Source organism: Pipistrellus kuhlii, unplaced genomic scaffold (assembly GCF_014108245.1).
Source record: "Pipistrellus kuhlii isolate mPipKuh1 unplaced genomic scaffold, mPipKuh1.p scaffold_m20_p_1, whole genome shotgun sequence".
Lineage (NCBI taxonomy): Eukaryota > Metazoa > Chordata > Mammalia > Chiroptera > Vespertilionidae > Pipistrellus > Pipistrellus kuhlii.
Window position 1 is genome coordinate 148,365,440 of NW_023425404.1, and position 20,681 is coordinate 148,386,120.

Sequence of the window (20,681 nt, forward strand, 5' to 3'; positions counted from 1 at the left end):
CTTCCCACACAGCCCTGACCACAGCCAGGGATCGAACCTGCAACCCAGGTACATGCCCTTGACCGGGAATTGAACCCACGATCCTTCGGTGCATGGGCTGACAATCTAGCCACTGAGCATACCTGCCAGGGCTGGACTCTTCCCCCCTGCCAATAAGAATAGTAAAAATTGCATAATATTCATAAACAATTTAGGGAAATATGATGATGCAGAGCCAGAAAGAACCTAATGAAAAGTATCTGCAAGTCAATAAATACCCGGCTTTAGTGGAGATGTTTTGCTCTTCATTGTTATCCATTACAATTAGCCTCAAAACAGGAATTACTAAATATGCTAAGTTTGATTGGAAAGGCATCAAATAATACTGACATTTCATTACTGCCCAAAATGTAAGTGAGGGGAGCATTGTCACCACAGTTTTCATGCTACAAACGCCAGCACTAGCTGTATTTAGTATCATCAGCATTTTTAAGCCTATTAATAGCAGTTTTATTTTTTATGTTTACTCTTTTGTTTTCAATTTTGCTGTAATTTTTTGAGCAGGAGAAACTCCAGCCTACCACTATGGGACCCACTATTCATCTGCCATGATTGTGGCTTCATACCTAGTGAGGATGGAGCCTTTTACACAGATATTCTTACGGCTGCAGGTAAAACTCTAAATTCAGAATTGTCCCATTCTGCACAGGCCTTCTTTCTATTGAAAATTGTTGCTTTAAAAAAAAAATAATATTATCTTGCATTATAAGAGGACCCATAATCAAAACATAATTAAAGTGAAATTTTACTATATCAAAATTGATGAATAAACTAGAAGTTGTTTATAATAAACAAGTGCCAGGATCCTTTAGTCAAATAAGCAAGTAGCATATGCTTTCTGGCCAGGCATATGGAATTCAGCTTTAACTGGTTAAATTCAACAAACATTAAAAAAAAAAAAAAAAAAAAAAAAGTAATTAGTCTGTCTCATTTGCTTTTTTCTTAATTATAACTGTGTTTCTCCACATTCTCTTTCATTCATTCAGACAGTATTCTGCTGCTTGCAGTACTTTAATGAATAAAGTGTGGAGCTTATATACTATTTTGGTTGAGGGAGCCAGTCAAACAGAATGAATGTATTGTAAAGTGTTTTAGAATGTGATAAATGTTGTCAAAAAAATAAAGATCAGGGAAAGGAGAATGGAGGCAGGGAAGATGTCAATGCAGATTTTTAAAATATATATTTTTATTGATTTCAGAGAGGAAGGGAGGTGGGGGAGAGAGATAGAATCATCAGTGATGAGAGAGAATCATTGATCGGCTGCCCCCTGCATGCCCCACGCTGGGGATTGAGCCTGCAACCTGGGTATGTGCCCTGACCAGGAATTGAATCATGACCTCTGGTTCATAGGCTGATGCTCAATCACTGTCCCACATTGGCCGGGCACAATGCAGTTTTAAGGAAGGATCAGAGTGAGTCTTCTTTAAAAGGTAACATATGAACAAAAACTCTGAGGAAAGGAGTTAATCATTCCAGTGCCTGGTGAAAGTGTGTTTTAGGCAAAGGGCACAGCCCAGGCAAGGCCCTAAGTCAAGTGTATGCTTGAGATGCCTCAGGAACAGCAAGGAGGCCAATGTGTCTGGAGCAGAGTAAGTGTGGGGAGTCCTAGAGGCCAGATTATGGAAGCCCTTGATGGCCACAGTGACCTTCATCATGGAGACTGTTACTCTGTGTTCCCTTAAAATGTAGCATAAAGAGCTTGATTGAGGAAGGGGGTGGTGGATAAAAGAAATCCCATTTCTATTTGAATTTGTTTTATCAACCTATATATTTTTTATCACCTTCATAGTTCTCCACTTAGTTCTCATTGGTGTGAGAACTTCAGTGTAATATTATTTATGAATTTAGTCAAGCGCATATATACCTGGAGCATCTCCATCTGTAAATGACCACAATCTTTAAGAGAGCATCATCAAAATAAGGAAGAATTAATATTCCCTATTGTCTTGCCTCGCTCTAAAAACTAGTATTTTTTTAAATGGTTTTTTAAAGTCTTTACATTTGGATTTCACTGATCACAAAACATATACATTGAGCACCCTTTGTAAAGAATACCCCAGAAATAATTAATGAGATTAATTTGGGGGGATGATCATTTAAAATGTAGTGTATTTGACATAAGATGATGGGAAATGGAAAGGTCACCAAACTTCTACTTAGGGTTTTCAAGCCCTTGAGCCTGACTGAAGCTGTGAGGTGGGAATGCTTCTCTAATAGGGCGGTGCCTTCTCTTTCTGCCCACAGGGAGGCCACTTTGACCTGGCTGACCGGATGTTCCACAGTGTGCGGGAGGCCTGGTATTCAGCATCCAAGCACAACATGGCAGACGTAAAAGAACTGATCCCAGAGTTTTTTTACTTACCAGAATTCCTGTTCAATTCCAACAACTTTGATCTGGGTACGTAGAGCGGTGGCACGGTCTCAGAAATGCCATCCGGGAAGACATTGGTAGAAATAAGTCACTTTTCTAAAGATTGCAGTACACACTGAGGAGATGGCCTTGTGGTATCCGCTACCGCTGTTTACTATAATTGGGTGTCTGCGATTAAGAGAAAAAGAAAAATGGCTGCTTCAAGCCTAGAGTCTGGGAAACGTTTATAAATTGACCCAGATTATATCTACTGGTCAGAACATTGTTATGTCAATGAAAATGAACATGAGATAAAAAAAAAATTTATTTGAAAATTATCACAATTGAAACCCATTAGTAGCCAAGAGTGGTGTATCCAAATTTTCATGTATTGTTTTAATCTTATGAATTGCTTGAGACATTCTCAGCTTACATGCAATATATTTTAAAACTAGAATTTCATAGTAACTATAAGTAAATTCCTTTTCTTACCCTGCCAGGGTTTCTAGAAAAACAGAACCAAATCACCATTTACAAAAAGGAGAGAAATTTCATCAGTTTTCTGCTCCGTGTGTTATCTAGCAGCTACAGGAAATTGATTTGACTTTGGTTACAGTTTCTTGGAACACAGTTTGCTGATCTATGTTTTTGGTTATTTCTTTTAAAACATATAATAATTCCATTGTTTCCACTGTAAGAAATTTCTGCCAGATATTCTTCTGTTTTATGTTTTTTATACCTTGTACTTTATGCTGTATTTAAGAGTTCAACATATAAATCATTACTATGCTACCTCAAAATGTTTCATTAACAGAAAATTTAGAAAACTATTCATATCTAATTATTTGAGTGATTTTTTTAAAGACAATTTTAACTTAATTTATCCATCAGCAGTCCTAACTTTATAAAATTACAGCTCCAGGTCCACTAGAAAAGATAATAAGGTTCTTTGAGTAGCCCCAGCAGAAGTCCTGTAGTTGAGTCTCATTACTTCTGATCCTCACCCAAGAGTAACTAAAGATACCAAGTTCTAGGATTCGGAGTTGGAGTGATGGTTACTGGAAGGAATAGAATGGCTAATAAATAAGGAAAAACAGCTGATACATACACAGCATTTGCATATGGCTACACATTAGTGTTAAATATAACACTAATAAGGTTTACTTAGTTCTCCTTTAGAGGAGAACTCTCTTCCCCAGGGACATCACTTTCCAAGACACAAATATGGAAAGGTAAAGAAAAAGATACCCTCGATCTTTGAAAAACACTGGATCCATTATAATAGTCAGTGTTGCAAAAATGTTTTAGCCAGACTACTTACAAACCCAGCCAAATTATCCACTTTCACATGAGTAATAAAAAAAAGGACTGTGTGTCTCTGTCACACTCACCTTCATAAGAAATCATCTTTCTTCCATGAAATCACAGACTATATAAAACACTATTTGCTTGTAAGACCTAAAGCCATAAAACTGTAAGAGAAAAGCATAGGATTAAATCTTCACGATTTTGTATTAGGCAATGGATTCTTAGATAGAATATCAAAAGCACAAGTAACAACAACAAAAGAGAACTGAAATTGATCAAAATTTTAAACTTTCTGCATTGGAAGACATTATGCAGAAAGTGAAAAGAAAACCTTCATAGAAGAAACCGATGTGTCTTATAAGGGCCTATTGTCCAAAATATGGAAAACTTACTGTTCGACAACAAAAAGATGAGCAATTTAATTTTAAAATAGGCAAAAGGACCTGAATAGAAGTTAGTCAAATGCCCAATAAGCACATGAAAGATGTTCAGTATCAGTAGTCACTAGGGAAATGCAAATCAAAACCACAGTGAGGTGCCACGGTACATCTATTGTAAATATGGCTTATAATGTAAAAAGAACAAAAATGTGCACTCACAGAAAACATCAAGGACTGTGGAAAAATTAGAACCTTGTTCGTTGCTTATGGGAATGTAAAATAGTTCAGCCTCTGTGGAAAGCAGTGCGGAAGTTTCTCAAAAAGTTAAACAGAATTATCATATGACCCAGCATTTCCACTCCTGGGTATATGTCCCAGAGAACTGGAACAGGGCATCAAGTGCATGTACCCTCATGTTCAAAGAGGCACTGTCTGTAGTATCCAAATGGTAGAAGCAGCCCACGAGTCTATCAGTGAACAAACTGTGGAATCTATGTATAGAAGCTTAAGCAACCCCCCATTGGAATGTCTGACAGGTAGCTATGATGCACAATCACCACCAGGGGGAAGACACTCATCACAGGAGCTGCTGAGCTGCTGCGGTGACTTGGCAGCTTTGTGGCTCAGGTAATGTACCTGGAACCAGAGAGGCGGGAGCCTGGTTCCACGTGCGTCACCCGAGAACCGCCCTCTGGAAGTCCGGGACCCCGCGGGGGATGCCGGAGAGCCAGTTTGGCCCAGTCCCCACCGGCCAGGCCCAGGGACCCCACCGATGCACAAACCCGTGCACCGGGCCTCCGGTATATGTGTAATAGAATATTATTCAGTCATAAAGTATGACGTATCAATAAATGCAACATGGATAAATCTCAGAACATTAGACTAAGTGAGAGAAGCTAGATACAGAAGGTCACAAAATGCTTTGATTCCATATATGTGGAATATCCTGAGGAGGTGGTTTCCAGGGACAGGGGGTGAGAGGAATGGGAGCAACTGCTTAATGGGCACAAAGTTTCTTTTTGGGGTGATGAGAATGTTTTGGGACTAGAGAGGTTACGATTGCACAACATTGTAAACATACTAAATACCACTGAGTTGTTCACCTTAAAATAGTTAATTTTATGCTATGTGAATTTCACTTCCATAAAAAGAAAGTAATAGAATACAGTTTACTCTTTGCCCAGAAAAGATGGTAAATGGTTTAAAAGCAAAAACACTGGAGTTTTTCCCTGCTTCTGCAATGAGTGACACGCACCCCTGGTCTTCTTGTCCTCACACCCTGGGAGTACTTGGAGGGGCGCTTCAGAGGCAGGATTAGATACACCGAGCATTGCTTTACTAGGAGACTTGTTTCCTTTAAGTATGTTTAGGACTGCAGATAGTGCTGATTAAGTAACAATTACATCACATAATTATTTAGGGATTATGAGAAAAAAATTAAAAAGCAGATTATACTTGAAATAGCCTGAGAATTGTTATTTTTCATTATCAAAAAATTAGGCCTGGAGGGTGTGAAAGGGGGAGTTGTAAAAAGTTGATTCTTATATTTTTTTCTTAAGTCTTATGGCAGTTAGTCAAGACATTCCTTTAAACAATAAACTGATTTGTGTATCTTTCACTTAATATCACATTGTAAACAAGCCCATCCAATAACAATGATGAAAACAAGATTGCTTCTAAGGAAAATGTTTTTGTTGGCCACTACTTGGAACTGTCTTTGTGTTCTAAAATTTGAACAATTGACCTTCTCTGTGAAAATTTCTAATGCAGCTATTTAACCAACTGCTGTGAAGCTAGTGAGCAACATTTTTGTTTATCAAGTCATTTTTTATAATGATCATCTGATTTGTACCTAGCAAAACTCTAAGCTCAAGTTAACTTTTTGGTGTTATTTTTAAAAAGGAAAAAAAAGAACTTGTTTCCTTAGATACCAGTTTCATTTAATGTATTTTGTTGTGGATAGATTTCATAGTAAATGGTTTCTTTAATACATTAGAGATTATCTGACTATCACTTAAATTAACAGAATACATTATTTTTAACAACATATTAAAATACAATAACATGTGGAATAAATATCACTAGGTGTGCATTATCACAACATGATGCTTCTGTTTCTGCCAGGTCACTGGTAGTCTTTCCAAATGTGGGTTTTGTTTTTTGTTTTTTTCTGTTAAATGATACACTAACAGCAAAAGGTTGTGTTTCAGATTTTATTTCTTTAATAAGAGTCTTTATAGTAAAAATACATATCAGGTCTTTAGAGCTCTCTGAAGAAGTAATGAATCAGAAATATGAGAAGCCCCATGTATTCCAAATATCTCAAGGAGACAGTGGCACTTTCATTTCCTCTTCCTCTTCCTCCTCTTCCTCCTCTTCTTTCTCTTCCTCCTCCTCTTCCTCCTCCTCTTGCTCCCCCCAAAAGAGATTTTTCCATTGATTTTTAGAGAGATGTAAACAAAGGGAAAGACAGAGAAAAACATCGATGTGAAAGAAACACATGGATTGGTTGCCTCCTGCAGGCTCCCTGACCAGAGCCCAGGCCAGAGGGGAGCCTGCAGCTCCTTTCTTCTTAAGAGCAGAATGAACGTAGCTGAGGCGTTGGGAGTTCTCTCAATAGCCTTCTCCGTGCAAATGGCAAAATTTTGTCAGAGCATTAAGATAAGAATTTCAGTACTAGCTAACTACTGATAACTCACTAAGCATGAAGCATTCTGGAAAAGCCTAAAAAAGGCAGAGTTTAGAGCAGCAGTAGCCAACCTTTCGGACCTCACAGAACAGTGGTCCATGGACCACCAGTTGGCAACCGCTTGTTTAGAGAAATGTTAATGGTCTTCCATTCTCAGGGGATTAAATTTGAGGGGTTTTTCCAAACTCAAAACAGTAGCCCCATAAAATGTTTCATTAAGGACTCCTGTGGTCAGTTAAGTTTCAGACATGTTGTAATATCCCTCCTAGAGAAATGCCATGTGTCTGAGGAGTCCTGCAGAAAAGAAACACCCAACTTTGCATAGCTCAGCATTTCCTGAAGTCACTTGACAGTGAGCACCCCTCCATTTTGCTAACACTTAACAAACCTCTCTGAGGAAGTACACTAAGGATCAGACTTAAGAAAATAGCAGAATAGATGATCTCTGAGGGTCCTGGTGGTAAGATTTCATGGTTCTGATAATGAATCTAAACCCACTGTTTCTCTGTTACGTTAACCTGAAGTTATTATTTATCATAGTTTTCTCATTATTATTTTAATGTATCCCACTGCACAGGCTGTAAACAAAATGGCACCAAGCTTGGAGATGTTATCCTCCCACCCTGGGCCAAAGGGGACCCCCGAGAATTCATCAGAGTCCACCGAGAGGTAATGGGGGTACACTTGGCAGTTGAACTTGGATCTCACTGGGTCATTGGCCACAGTATGAAGAGAGGACCTTGAGCAATGTATCACCCATTTGATCAAGTTACTAAGATTGTTTTTATAATTTTTAGTTATTTTAATTCCTATTGCTCACTGGCCGATTTTTTTTCTCCTTTCTGAGCAATTAATAAATGTCAGCCGGTGACTGAACCTTTGCTTTGAATTACAGGCTTTGGAATGTGATTATGTGAGTGCCCATTTGCATGAATGGATTGACTTAATCTTTGGCTACAAACAGCAAGGCCCTGCCGCAGTAGAAGCTGTAAACGTCTTCCACCATCTGTTTTATGAGGGTCAAGTGGATATCTACAACATAAACGACCCACTGAAAGAGACAGCCACAATAGGGTTTATCAACAACTTCGGTCAGATTCCTAAACAGGTATGGATGGTTTATCATCAATGTTCTCAGGTTCAGTTTTAAAGGGCTGTAACGTTTCTTTAGATGATCAATGACCATAGACTAAGTTTTCAATAAAGGACCATAAATATCACCCAATAGGTTCCAAAAGTATTGCTTTCTCCTCCCTTTTACATACAAATAAATAGAAATGTTGTTGTTCATAGAGAGTTTTCCTCGCAGGTCAGTGCAGAGTGTGCTTTCCTGTACCTGCACAAGACCTGGCAAGAGGTCAGGAGAGCCTGGTCAGGACAGCAGGTGGGATCTGGGGCACAGTATCCGCAGAGAGGGGGTTGTGTCCGGAGGCCAGTGATGAGCCACTGCTGAGTCTAAGTAGAGACATAACATGGTCATATCTAGATTTTAAGGATCATTCTGGCCACAGTCATGGACACATGTGTGCGTACACACACACACACACACACACACACACACACACACAAACACAAACACACACACATTGTAGCAGAGCCAAATTAGGAGCAGAGGGCCACCTATGGAGCTCTTGTAGTAAGTAGTTCAGGAATAGGTAGTATGAATTAAAGGAGTATGATAAGTGATGTGAGACTACCTGCCATGGGAGTGCCTGGGCCCAACCTGCACCAACTGCTCTAATCCCTTCAGTAAGGATCAAAACTCCTTAAGAGACTCCCTCCGTTATTTCCTTCCCATTGTCCAGGACACACCTGGAGGGCAGGTGCACCAGCAATTACCAGCACTGGGCCGGTCAGACCATCCATTTTCCCCAAGTGCCCACACTTTGACCTCAATTATCCTTCTCTGTTCCTGCTTCAGCTATCTCCTGGACTCCCTTTTTGTAGGTTAACCAACCTAGTGGTTCCCAGGGTTGACAGCTGGGAACACAGAACAATGGCTTGTCTTTGTACATGGAAAAGCTGTGAGGAACAGAGAGTAGGACAGCCTCTAACTACTCTTCCTGGTGCAATCTGATCCCGCAGTGAAGGAACCAAGTTTACTATAAAGTGAAATGCTTGTTGATAAACACTAATCACAGCTGAAGACTCTTAGCTAAGCCTTTTTTTTTTTTTTTTTTTTTTTTTCTGCAGAGGGTTTTAAGCACAGAAACAATGCTTCATACCCTCTGGAAAAAAATATTCTGAACAAAATTAATTAAGATAGTTCTTGCTGATGAGGCTCAGTAAATTGAGTGTCGTCCCAAGTACTCAGGGGTCCACAGTAAGGGCACATGCCCAGGTTTCAGGCTCAATCCTCAATAGAGGGTGTGCAGGAGGTAGCCCATCAATGATTTTCTCTCTCTCCCTCTAAAATTAATAAAAACATTTTTAAAAAATAAGATACATAAATGTAATATAAATATTTCTCTCTTTTCCATGTCCAGCGCGGCTAGAGAGAGGTCCAGTTTCTGAGTAGGGGCAGCTGGGGATTAAGAAAATGAAAGAAAGAGACGGACACAGAGATAGAAGGAAAAGGCTGGGGCCAGGTGGGACAGCTGTCCTCTAATGGAGAGACAGTTTTCCAGAGCTGATACAGTGTGTTTATTTTATACAGCAAAATACCAGGAAGTTTTACTACAGCCCTAGACAAAGGAAATTATATGCATTCTTGTGGCTTCTTTGCAATTGTCATTTCTGGGTGGGCCCGAATAATCGTGTTTGTTCCTGGTGCTTGGCTAGATTTAGATAATGAAACCCATGTCCTGGCACCTGAGCTGAAGGTCAGGCTGACAACACACCTGCCTCTGACGAGGTATGTTTCCAGAGCTTGGCTCTGCAGGTCACCACTGGACTTAGATGACCATCAGCTCAGGGGTCTTTCCCAGGTGCTCTCTACAATATAGGATGTTTCTTCTACTTTTGAGTATAAGAGGTAAGCAGTCTAGAAGATAGAGTCCAGATAATAATGTATTTCTAGGATATTCTAGTGCACATGTGTCAAACACAAGGCCCGCGGGCCAAATCCGTCCCGCCAGGCCTTGCAATGTGGCCTGCACCGCGCTGTCATCACTGCACTCCGCTGCGTTTCCATCACAATGACAGTTTATGACTGTTCAGTAAACCATTCGGCCCGCAATTTAGGCTGGATTTTAGATTTTGGCCCCTTCTCTGATTGAGTTCGACACCCCTATTCTAGTGATTGATATAGAGTACTCTCAAGTGTAGCAGTCCTAAAGAAAGCTAAACTTCCTGGTCATCGTATCCATGTCTCTTTCTATACCCTTGCCTGATTCTGTCCTGAGATCCTCATATAAAAGTTCTTAGTAAATGTTCATTCATAAACATGCTTCCAAGTGTGTGGGTCTTTTTATACAACTTCAGAGCCTTGGGTCATTATTAATTTCTGTCTACACTTATAAAAGAGAAACAGGCAAATTAACCATCATTCCGCTACACCCACAAGCCATGCCCAAAAGCCAATCAGGAGTGAGTATGCAAATTAACCCAACTAAGATGGTGGCCAGCCATGGAACTGGAGCAAGCAGGAGGTTTGGGTTGCCCCAGCGATGGAGGATGCCAAGCTTCCCACCCACCCTGGCTGGCCCTGGCCTCTGCTCAAGGCTACAAAGTTTTAATATAGAAGATAAATAAATCCTAGGTACTTGCTTCCAGCTGGCTCTAGCCTCCGCTCAGGCAGGCGCTGGAAAAAAAAAAAAAAAGATAAAAAAAGGAGGGGCTGGGACCTTGGGTCACCGGGATGTGATCAGGCCAGGATGGGGTGGCAGGGGCCACTGGGGGTAAGCAGCCCAGCAGGGGTGCCAGTTGGGGGTCAGTTGGAGGTCAGGACAGCCGAGGGGGAGGACGGCTTGGAGTGAGCAGACCAGTGGGTAGGAGAGATAGGCTAAAAAGCGGAGTGGTTAGGGGCAGTCAGGCAGGCAGGCAGGTGAGTGGCTAGAGCCAGCAGTCCCAGATTGTGAAAGGGATGTCTGACTCCTGGTTTAGGCCTGATCCCTGTAATTTGGCAGTAGGACATCCTTCGAGGGGTCCCAGATTAGAGAGGGTGCAGGCCAGGCTGAGAACCACTATCAGGGTCACCTAAGACCATCAGAAAACACAGATATTTACATTACAATTCATAACAGTAGCAAAATTGCAGTTATGAAGTAGCAACGAAAATAATTTTATGGTTGGGGGTCACCACAACATGAGGAACTGTATTAAAGGGTCGCGGCATTAGAAAGGTTGAGAACCACTGCACTAAGCTTTCCCTAATATCTTCCTCAGCAGTTTTCTGATGGAAATAGCTCAATGCTTATTTTGAAAATGAACACTATTTGAAAAATAGTCATTTCAAATGTACATTAATATTTTTTGAATAATGATTTTTTTTCTTTCTTCCTTTACAACATGGCAAAGTAAAAGGAAGGCAACAATGTTTACATTTTCAGCAAATTAGCAACACCTAAGAGACCAAAATGATGTTGCACAGAGAAAAACCACCTGAAGCCAGAAATAGCACAATAAACAGTGTCTGCTTGCCCTCGGTGGCAGAGTGGTGTCGATATAATAAAGAATTAGTTCATCTTTAAACACCATCGGAAAATAATTGTCAGTTGTCTATAGTTTGAGTAAATTGATTGACTTTGGAAAACTTAGGAAATCATTGTACACGATGGTGACACAAACTATACTGTTGTAGCCCTGTCCCTGCTTCCTAAGCTGGGAGAGCTCTGGCAGCCTCTGAGCCTCTTATCGTTCCTTTCCTCAGAATTTGTAATGCAGCACCTGCTGGTTGTTATGAGGCTTAAGTGAAATAACATAGTACCTGGCGTGTAATAGGGCTCATTGTAAAATGTATCATATTCTCTCATACCAGCTATTTAAGAAACCTCATCCACCAAAGCGAGTGAGGAGTCGGCTCAATGGAGACAATGGGGGAGTCTCTGTCCCTCCAGGCTGTACAGGTGACAAGATCTTTTTCCATCATCTAGACAACTTGCGGCCTTCTCTGACACCTGTCAAAGGTAAGATGATGGGAATAAGCCTCTAATTCATGGTTCTGTGGGGTTATTTAAGAATCCTAGTTGAGCAATAACAACTTTGCTTTATGACAAGAGTGTAATTTGTAATGAGTGCTGTATTTTTGTGTTAAATCACCAAATATCCATTAAATTTTCTCCTTCTATGTTTCTGTTTTGGCCTGTTGGGTTTCCTACCAAAAAGAATCAAATGGTTTCTTCCTCCTGCTAAGATACTGGAAATTCCAAAGTACTAACTCTGTAGCTCACCTTTTATATTATACATGTAGAAAAACTTCTGCCACCTTCGTTTATACATATTCTGCCAATTTATAAATAATGGTCAGAAGACTGCATTTTTAATATGCCAATTAAAAGCATTTTGAGATAGCTACAAATACTTTTGCAAGTGGATTGCCCTCCCCCCTTATAATAAAAAAATAAAAAATAATTTTGCAAAGTCTTGAAGTTATCATCTAAAAAAATCCAAATATTGGCACTTCAAAGTCTGGTTAATTGGATTAGCCACCAGCTCCAGGCTATCTGCCTCCCTGCGCCAGCTCCAGCCTCTGCTTGAGAGGGCAGGGCTGGGCGAGGATGAGCTCCCAACTCCGCCCCGCAGGGCGGAGTTATCCCTAGCCCTCACCCAACCAATCAGGGTTAGCCGAGGCAGTGACATCACCACCGACCGGAGTAAAACCCCTGGACTGGGAGAAGTTCGCTCTCTCTTCCGCCATGCTGCCGGCGTGGGTGGGAGGAGCCCATGCTAGCATGGTACAGGCTCTTTTGTTTATTGCATCGGACTCGGCTACCTGGTGGTCCTTGGGGATCACGAAGTCTGGGCGTAGCATGCTCAGCAAGGGTTCTGGAGTGCTGGTGTGGTTGGCAGCATTTGGGCAGAGCAAGGAACCTGGGCCTCTCGGGGAGCACCATGGCCTTTTCAGGGAGTATGGGATAGCTATGACGTGAGAGGTGCCAAAGATCTAGATTGGTTCAGTCTATGTGTGGCATGCTGGGAGCATCCCAGATCCCCCTGCACAGCCCTAGAGATGAGGAATGCAGGCCTGGCTGCTGGGAGCACAGACAGCAAGGCTGGAAGGGAAGCCTGGAGAGCACTGGTCAAGGCCAGCATCATCCAGCTGAGCTTGGGGGACTGAGACCACGCTCCTCCTCTCAGGGCCTGTTGTCAAGATGCTTGTGTGAATATTTGGGATTACTTTATCATCCCCTATAAAGTAATGAAGTTCATTTTCCCTGCCCCTGTTGTAACGTTTTGATTCACTTTGCATAGAACTCAAGGAGCCTGTGGGACAAATAGTGTGCACAGACAAAGGCATTCTGGCAGTAGAACAGAACAAGGTGCTTATCCCACCTACCTGGAACAAAACCTTCGCCTGGGGCTACTCAGACCTCAGCTGCAGGCTGGGAACCTATGAGTCAGACAAGGTTTGCATCGTTTCTTTCTCATTCATTATTCCATCTTGCTCTTTCATGGCTGGGTATCCTTCTTCATTGGGGTGGAGAAAGCCCAGGCCAAGGGCTTGTCAGCTGGTCCTCCACGGCCCAGAGGAAGGGAGAGCTCTCTGCCTTAGAGCAGGAAAAGGAGCGAGTGGACTGACTAGTCATGCTTCCTACAGAACAAGCCTCTAGGGACAAATTGTATTCTGGGGACTAGCAGTTTCCCTCCCACTCAAAGAATTCCCCTAAGACAGTGTTTCCCAAACTTTTGACATATGTTTACCCCTTCTATAATTTTCGTAACGCTGAGTACCCCTCGTACTCATGAGAACATAGAATTAGGCGCAGCTAAGCACGGTGCAGTGCATATCCCCTCCAAACTCCGGTGCAACGCATACCCCCACCAAACTCTTCCCATACCCCTGGGGGTACGCATACCACATTTTGGGAAACACTGCTCTAAGAGGTCCTAGCCAGCCAGGCAGTCAGCATTTCTTACAGCCAGAGAGCCTCCTTTGGCAGCAACTATAGTTAGGAGGCCATAGAGGGTAGCTCAGAATAGAGCTTCTACAGAAAGGATGCTAAATTGAAACCAGCCCAGAATGTCCTGTCGTTTGCCTATGAGGACCTGCTAGAGACCTTTGTCCTTCGCGTGGTGTGCTCATTGTGTTTCCAACACTCATGGTAGTTGATGGCCTGTGTCTCAACATCTGCTATATTTTACAGGCCGTGACTGTCTATGAATGTTTGTCTGAGTGGGGCCAGATTCTGTGCGCCATCTGCCCCAACCCCAGGCTGGTCATCACAGGTGGAACAAGCACCGTTGTGTGTGTGTGGGAGATGGGCACCTCAAAAGAAAAGGCCAAGACCCTCACTCTCAAACAGGTAACAGAATAAGTGAAAGACACCCCATTCAACTGCCTACACGCTAGAGCAAGCATGTCAAACTCTCGGCCCCCAGGCCGCATGTGGCCCACAGTGAATAATTTTGCGGCCCAGCCAATATAACAGCACGTAAGAAACGTTTTAATAAAAACTTTGTAACTTAATTTTTATGATATCCTGTTATACAAAATTATTAATAATGAACTACAATTTTTACTAATGACTGATTACTATAACCATGTTATATTCATTTCCTTACACGCCTTACACACAGGCACACCATTTCTCTCCATGAATACTAACAGGGAATATTTTAGCAGCCGATTGCCACATCATTGGTCTTGGACTGACTTGTTTGGTGTGCACAATAGGAAATATTTTGCTTTTGGAGAATAAGAAAAGTAGGTTTATTTGTGTTATGCTTATTAATTTGTACAGTTATTCAGTGTCTGGTAAGTTAATGTTCAAGAAAAAATATTTTTATTAAAATGTTCTATTTTATGTTAACAATTACTCATTTATTTCAGCATGTCTCTATCAAAATGAACCTATGTTTATATGGAAATTGAAGCTTTTGTTTTTTTGTGGCCCACATAAACTTAAATCTTCTTTATTTGGCCCATGTTAGCCTTTGAATTTGACATGCTTGCTCTAGAGAAACTAAAACTTCCTTAATTTAATAATGGACAAAATCAAAAATATGTATGTTCTTTTGCTAGAAATGAATCTAAAAAGTAAAGGAAGTGAAATCAGAAATACTATTTCTAAAAATTATCTATGAGAGTCTTTTTTAAAAAATCTGAGGCATGCTGTCTTAAGGTAGTATATTTTAAAATAAACTTAAGTATCATAAATATTTCTCAAATTTTATATGTAAATTGAAATTTTACAAACCAGATTATATTAGTGCTATTGATTCAATATTATTTTCCTTTCTTGGCGATTTTCGTTCAGTTGGACCATTAAATCTTTGATTCCTTTGTCTTTCTCTTTCCTCATTTATCATATCCCTAAAGATATAACAAACTCCTGAACATATTCAGTAGAACTATTGATGATGGTAATAACAAGTATTTTTTTATAACTTCTTAAGTACTGACTATCCTAAATTTTCACTTAAAGCAAGAATCCTTTTATGATTAAGCAATCATCTTTTAGCATTTGATTTGTGAGTTATTTTATCACACAGTTGCTGGTTTTTAGTGTAGTATACATCTAAGTATTTTTATTATACAAATTTGAAAATCAGTGTAACAATTTCTTCCATTTATTGAGCACCTACTATGTTTCGGGGAGTGTGCTGAATGTTTGAAAAATGTACATCAGTTGTCACCGTTATACAAGGTAGTTATTAGTTCTCATTACACCAGAGAAACCACGGCTTAGAGACACATAGTCAAGTCACTCCCAGTGGTAAAGCCAGGATATAAAGTTCTCTGTGGCTCCAAAGCTTATTTTAAAGCCAAACTCAAACAAAATACCTGTGGAAAGAATTGAACCCCTTATACTTATATTCCAACAACCATCTATATGGCCAGAACTTCCTTGGCTGCCGAGTCTGAAGGTAAGCCATGTAAGGGGTGCAATCCTGACATAAGAAGACAGACAGGTTGACAGTGTAGTTTGCTGCTCCAGATGCCTGCTTACAATTTTTCCCATTTAGAAAGTGGGCTTTGGAACTAGTAAGCCAGCAACCCTCAGTAAAAAGTGCTTCCTATTTAAAACAGCCTCCTGTGGTTTAATAAGAATATAATAAAGATGTCTACATGACCAAAATTTTAAGCCATTTCATTACTTAAATAGTAAACTCAGATTTCTGGTAGGAACTCCTAACTGTATTTTCTTCAAAATAATTACTTGCCTGTATTGCCATTTCCATGGGTCCTGCTTCTCTTCCTGTTCCAGCAAGAAAGAGAAGTTTCTGCTCTGTATCCAGTTTGCAAAAGGAGTCCCTGTGGGGCACAGATGTCTGTGTCTCCTGTTTAGTGACAACTCAACAAGCACACAAAAGCCACATTTTCACTTAATCTTTTGTGACCATGTGCCACAACCATGCAATTCTCACAGTTTGTACATTTTTTTTTAATTAATGCAATTGTAATTCCTTACAATGAACTTAACAGGAATTGATGGCATGGAAGAATAGATTCAGAGCTGAAATTCTGTATTCTGGGGCCATAATCAGTACATCTCCACATAGAAATGGTAGATAGAAACCATATTGGGCTGTAGTACCATTCTCCCTTCCAAGGTACTGACCCAAGTCCAGGAAAGAAGTAATATAAAAACAGAGACTGCAGCCTCCAAAGCCCTTCAGGTTGCTCCCTGCCCTACCAATGGGACAAGGCGAGGACAGTCGGCAGGAGCAGAATGAAGACTTTTCTAGACGTTGCGCCCAGTGTTCATCCCAGCACATGTGCTGCCATTTCCTGGTGCTTCTAGGGTCTGCCGTCCCCTCAGCTGCACAGTCCCAGTGATCAGCCTGGGCTTTCTGTTCTCCTTTGTAGGCCTTGCTTGGCCACACCGACACCGTCACGTGTGCCACAGCTTCATTTGCCTATCATATCATCGTCAGCGGGTCCCGTGACCGAACCTGCATCATCTGGGATCTGAACAAACTGTCATTCCTAACCCAGCTCCGAGGCCACCGAGCTCCGGTTTCTGCTCTTTGTATCAATGAATTAACAGTAAGTAGTAAATTGTCCTCTCGGTTTATGTTTATGAAAACAAGCAAGTCTAGCCAACATAAATAAAAGATGACTCTGACTGTTCTCTTGGTTGTTAAGGACTCATTTTCTTGATTTATGTGTTGTTTGTAAAAGCAAATGGATGTTAAAGTTTGTACTTTAGCAGTTCTGTCTTAAAATTCATTCAGTACTGCATACTTTAAAGAGCAAGACTTGATTCAAAACAAAACATTCTAGAATAGGTGGTCTTTAAAAACAAGGAAAATGTAGAATTTGTTGAGAATGTTACAATTGTGTTGAAATTTTTATGAAATATATTCAAATTATTTATTATGTAAAGTGGAAAAAAATAACATTTGGGTACTTAAACCAAAAACAAACAAACATTGTTACAGAACTACTAGTGGCCTGATGCACAAAATTCGTGCAAGAGTAGGCCTTCCTTCCCCTGGCTGCCAGCACCGGCTTCCCTCGCAGCCCCAACTTCATCCGGAAGGTCATCTGGTCTAATTGGCATATTATGCTTTTATTACTATAGATTCTTAAAACAGATTTCAAAGTTTTCCAAGGATATTATTTCCAAGGACAAATGAAATGAGTTGGGATAAATAAATGCAATGGCCTGGGAGCCCTGATGCAGACCAGGTCTGCCTAAGTGGGGAAAGGAGAGGGTAGTCACTAAGGTGCGTTGATAAGTAGGGGAGTTAGAGGTAAGTTTACAAAGGCCGAGGTCTCTGTGTCCAAGGGACAGGTTACCACATCCGTATGCCCACGCATGCACTACAGTAGGGGTGTCGAACTCAAATCAGAGAAGGGGCCAAAATCTAAAATCCAGCCTAAATCGCGGGCCGAATGGTTTACTGAACAGTCATAAACTGTCATTGTGATGGAAACGCAGTGGAGTGCAGTGATGACAGCGCGGTGCGGGCCACATTGCAAGGCCTGGCGGGACGGATTTGGCCCGCGGGCCTTGTGTTTGACACATGTGCACTACAGTCTTGCAAAGCAACCAGAGCTCCCAAGCCTCCTCCCTTCTTAGCCGCATCTGCCCATTCCCACCTCTCCCCATAGAGTCATCCTGTGTGACAGAGCCCTAGCCACATCATACCATCGCCTGCCTGCGCAGACAGCTTTCCTTCTGAGGGCTGCATCTTTAGTTTCTACCAGAAGATACTAAGTATGATGCTTTTAGTCGCATATCTTGTAGTCATTCAAAGGAAAAGGAAAAAGATACAAATTCAGTTCTGGTGAATGGAACTTACAATAGAATGGAGCAAGAGTAACCAGGGTTGGCAGTGGGTGGGGTGTGTGCAGGGGTAAGAGTTAAATTTGTGTTTTGGTGTATTGGAAAGGTTTAAGATATTTGCAGAAGAGCACCTAGGGCTGGTCCTGCAAACATCTATGCCTAAGTTTTACTGATGTGCCAGTGCACCAGAACTCTGGGCCAGCAGCGCTGCTCTGAGCCAAGCACTGTTCCGAGCAACTTGCTTTGGGGTTCGTGACTTAAATACTGAGAATTTTGCTTATAGTCAGTAGTTATTTGAGCCATTGGATTGCAATATATACCCACTGGATTGCAATAGTTGCTGCAAACACTGTGGAAAGTGTTTGGTTTTATTCTTGTGAGATGCTTTTAGAACCTCTTAATAATTCATAGGGGAAAAATCTCATTTAAAAGATTTCTATTAGTATTATATTTTTGCACCAGTTTAAGTCTGCTTTACTTCAGTCTACATTTTGGGCCTATGCTGCCTTGCTGCTGCCTTTCGGTCCCTCGTCTTATGTTCACCCCATAACCACGGGGCTGGTCTAATGCTCTCTGATGGAGGTGCCCTGGGGTCATCGACAAAGCCTTGCTCAGTACAGGAAGGAGAGGCTGGCTTTCGTTGTCAGACGATTTGGTATTCAGTGGCCGATACAGAGGCAGACAGCAGTGCTTTGCTGAGAATCCTTTTTATTTGGGTTTTTGCCATTTTGGTGGGGGAGCAGGAAGAATAGTAGTAGGTTCTAAACTCAGTCTGAGCATCGTGACAGTCAGGCTGCCAGGGAAGAGAGCCAGTGTGGTGTGGTGTCCAGGCTTCAGGGCCAGAGAACTGGGTTCACATCTTCACTCTGTGACCGTAAGCAGGCCCTTCAGCTTTCACACTTCCTTCGTCCTCTCTAAAGCAGGGCTGGTACTGGCTAAACGCACAGCTCGCGATGGACCGTCTGAAGGTCCACCCCAGTAACTAGTAATGGAAGCAAGAGATGCTTCGGGAAGATGCTTAATTCCCTGAGCAGTCGTGAGCTGTCTTCTCATCACGTTGGGTGGACCCCAGCCTGGTAAAATTTGAGGGGAAGACTTTTTTGTCTTCAGAGCTCATGAAACCTAAATTATCAGCATTAGCAGGCAGGGTTTATTTCATTTGCCTAGTACTTATATACCAGTTTTCATCTCTTCTTTTTCTCATTCCCCCACCCTACTGTGAATACAAATTTTTAAATAGTGTATTACACTGTTACCAAGATGTCATCTTTTCCTTTCTTGAAGAGAGAGGCAGTTGTATCCAGGCTGCAGAGTTTTCCTTTGACCCTGTGGTTCTCATTGGACGCACTTTGTAAGATTAAGTGGGGGTGGGTTCTCGCCCCTAAAAAAAAGGAGTGAATCGGTTTTGTAAACAATGGGAGGGAGAGGGGTTGTTCACCTCTCAGATGGCTTTGGCATGGAGCAAAGCCTAACTCAGCACCATGCTGGGCACAGACGGCGCAGAAGTCCTCCTGTACTTTCCATGAGGTCCCCTTGGCTGCAGCCACTTAGCCTTGAATTCTTAAAAAGGCCTCTGTGTGGAGTATTTTTTTAAGTCAGCCAGCACTGAATTCCAGGTTTCCTCAGAAATTACCCAGTCACTGGTCACAGGACTGAAAGGGGTTTTGAGAGTTTGGCCAGGGATTTCATTTGCTTCTGGAACCAGTATGCCGTACTTGAGAGTCTCCTTGCCTTCCAGGGGGACATTGTGTCCTGTGCGGGCACCTACATCCACGTGTGGAGCATCAACGGGAACCCCGTCGTGAGTGTGAACACCTTCACGGGGAGGAGCCAGCAGATCGTCTGCTGCTGCGTGTCTGAGATGAACGAGTGGGACACCCAGAATGTCATAGTCACAGGACACTCGGATGGGGTGGTCCGGGTAAGTCAGCCGTGAGAAAAGCGTGTCAGACGCCCACTGCCCTCATGCAGCTGCAACCGTGGAGAGCCGTCACGGAAGGGCACCTGCACAGGTTGTGATGTGGTCTGGAGGCTCTCACTCCGACTCAGACAGGCCTGAGCCACTGTCTCAGACATGGGCACGTCAGTGATGCTGCTCTTCCCATCAAGGAGGCGGTGCTTCTAACCACCTGACCATGTGACACACCTAGGCCGTTAAGCATGGTTTCCATGGCACCTTGCGTTGGTACACGTACAAACTGCCAGTACTGGCTGTTGAGTCTACGAATGACTTCTTAGGGAAGACAGGGACTGTCTCTGTGCTACAGAGAATCCGAGGCCCGAGGTCACCCACTCTGTGCCTGCAGTCCTGCATGATCCCCTGATTCTGAGGTAGTCCACCTTCTCTTAGCTGTCTCTGTTGGGCCTCTACAGAAAATGGGATCCACAGTGTTTTCCTTTGTGGGGTCTGTTCTAAATATTGTTTTTTTTCTCTTGGGAGATTTGTCTTTGTGCTTCTTTTCTTTAATTGCATGCTGTGAAAGCATAGGACAGCTGATTGCTGCCCTGTTAGTCACAGTCGGCTGAGCCTGCCACAATGAGGCTGCAGTCAGCCACTCACCTGCCACACCCTGCACCT

The 20,681-nt window shown here is 42.1% G+C and overlaps 1 protein-coding gene across 13 annotated transcripts in view; it reads left to right on the forward strand.

Moving 5' to 3' along the window:
* The window catches only part of WDFY3 (WD repeat and FYVE domain containing 3), a 242,839-nt gene that overhangs the window by 214,949 nt on the left and 7,209 nt on the right, over positions 1-20,681 (forward strand). For 11 of the 13 annotated variants that reach the window (XM_045571051.1, XM_045571067.1, XM_045571078.1 and 8 more), the window contains 9 exons: positions 544-650; positions 2,285-2,438; positions 7,345-7,436; positions 7,663-7,875; positions 11,686-11,833; positions 13,119-13,273; positions 14,012-14,170; positions 16,678-16,857; positions 19,842-20,024. In XM_045571051.1, coding sequence (XP_045427007.1) covers positions 544-650; positions 2,285-2,438; positions 7,345-7,436; positions 7,663-7,875; positions 11,686-11,833; positions 13,119-13,273; positions 14,012-14,170; positions 16,678-16,857; positions 19,842-20,024 — 1,391 coding nt within the window. Of the gene's footprint in view, positions 1-543; positions 651-2,284; positions 2,439-7,344; positions 7,437-7,662; positions 7,876-11,215; positions 11,648-11,685; positions 11,834-13,118; positions 13,274-14,011; positions 14,171-16,677; positions 16,858-19,841; positions 20,025-20,681 lie in introns of those variants that run through there. The other 2 variants (XM_045571089.1, XM_045571098.1) reach the window with 2 other exon arrangements.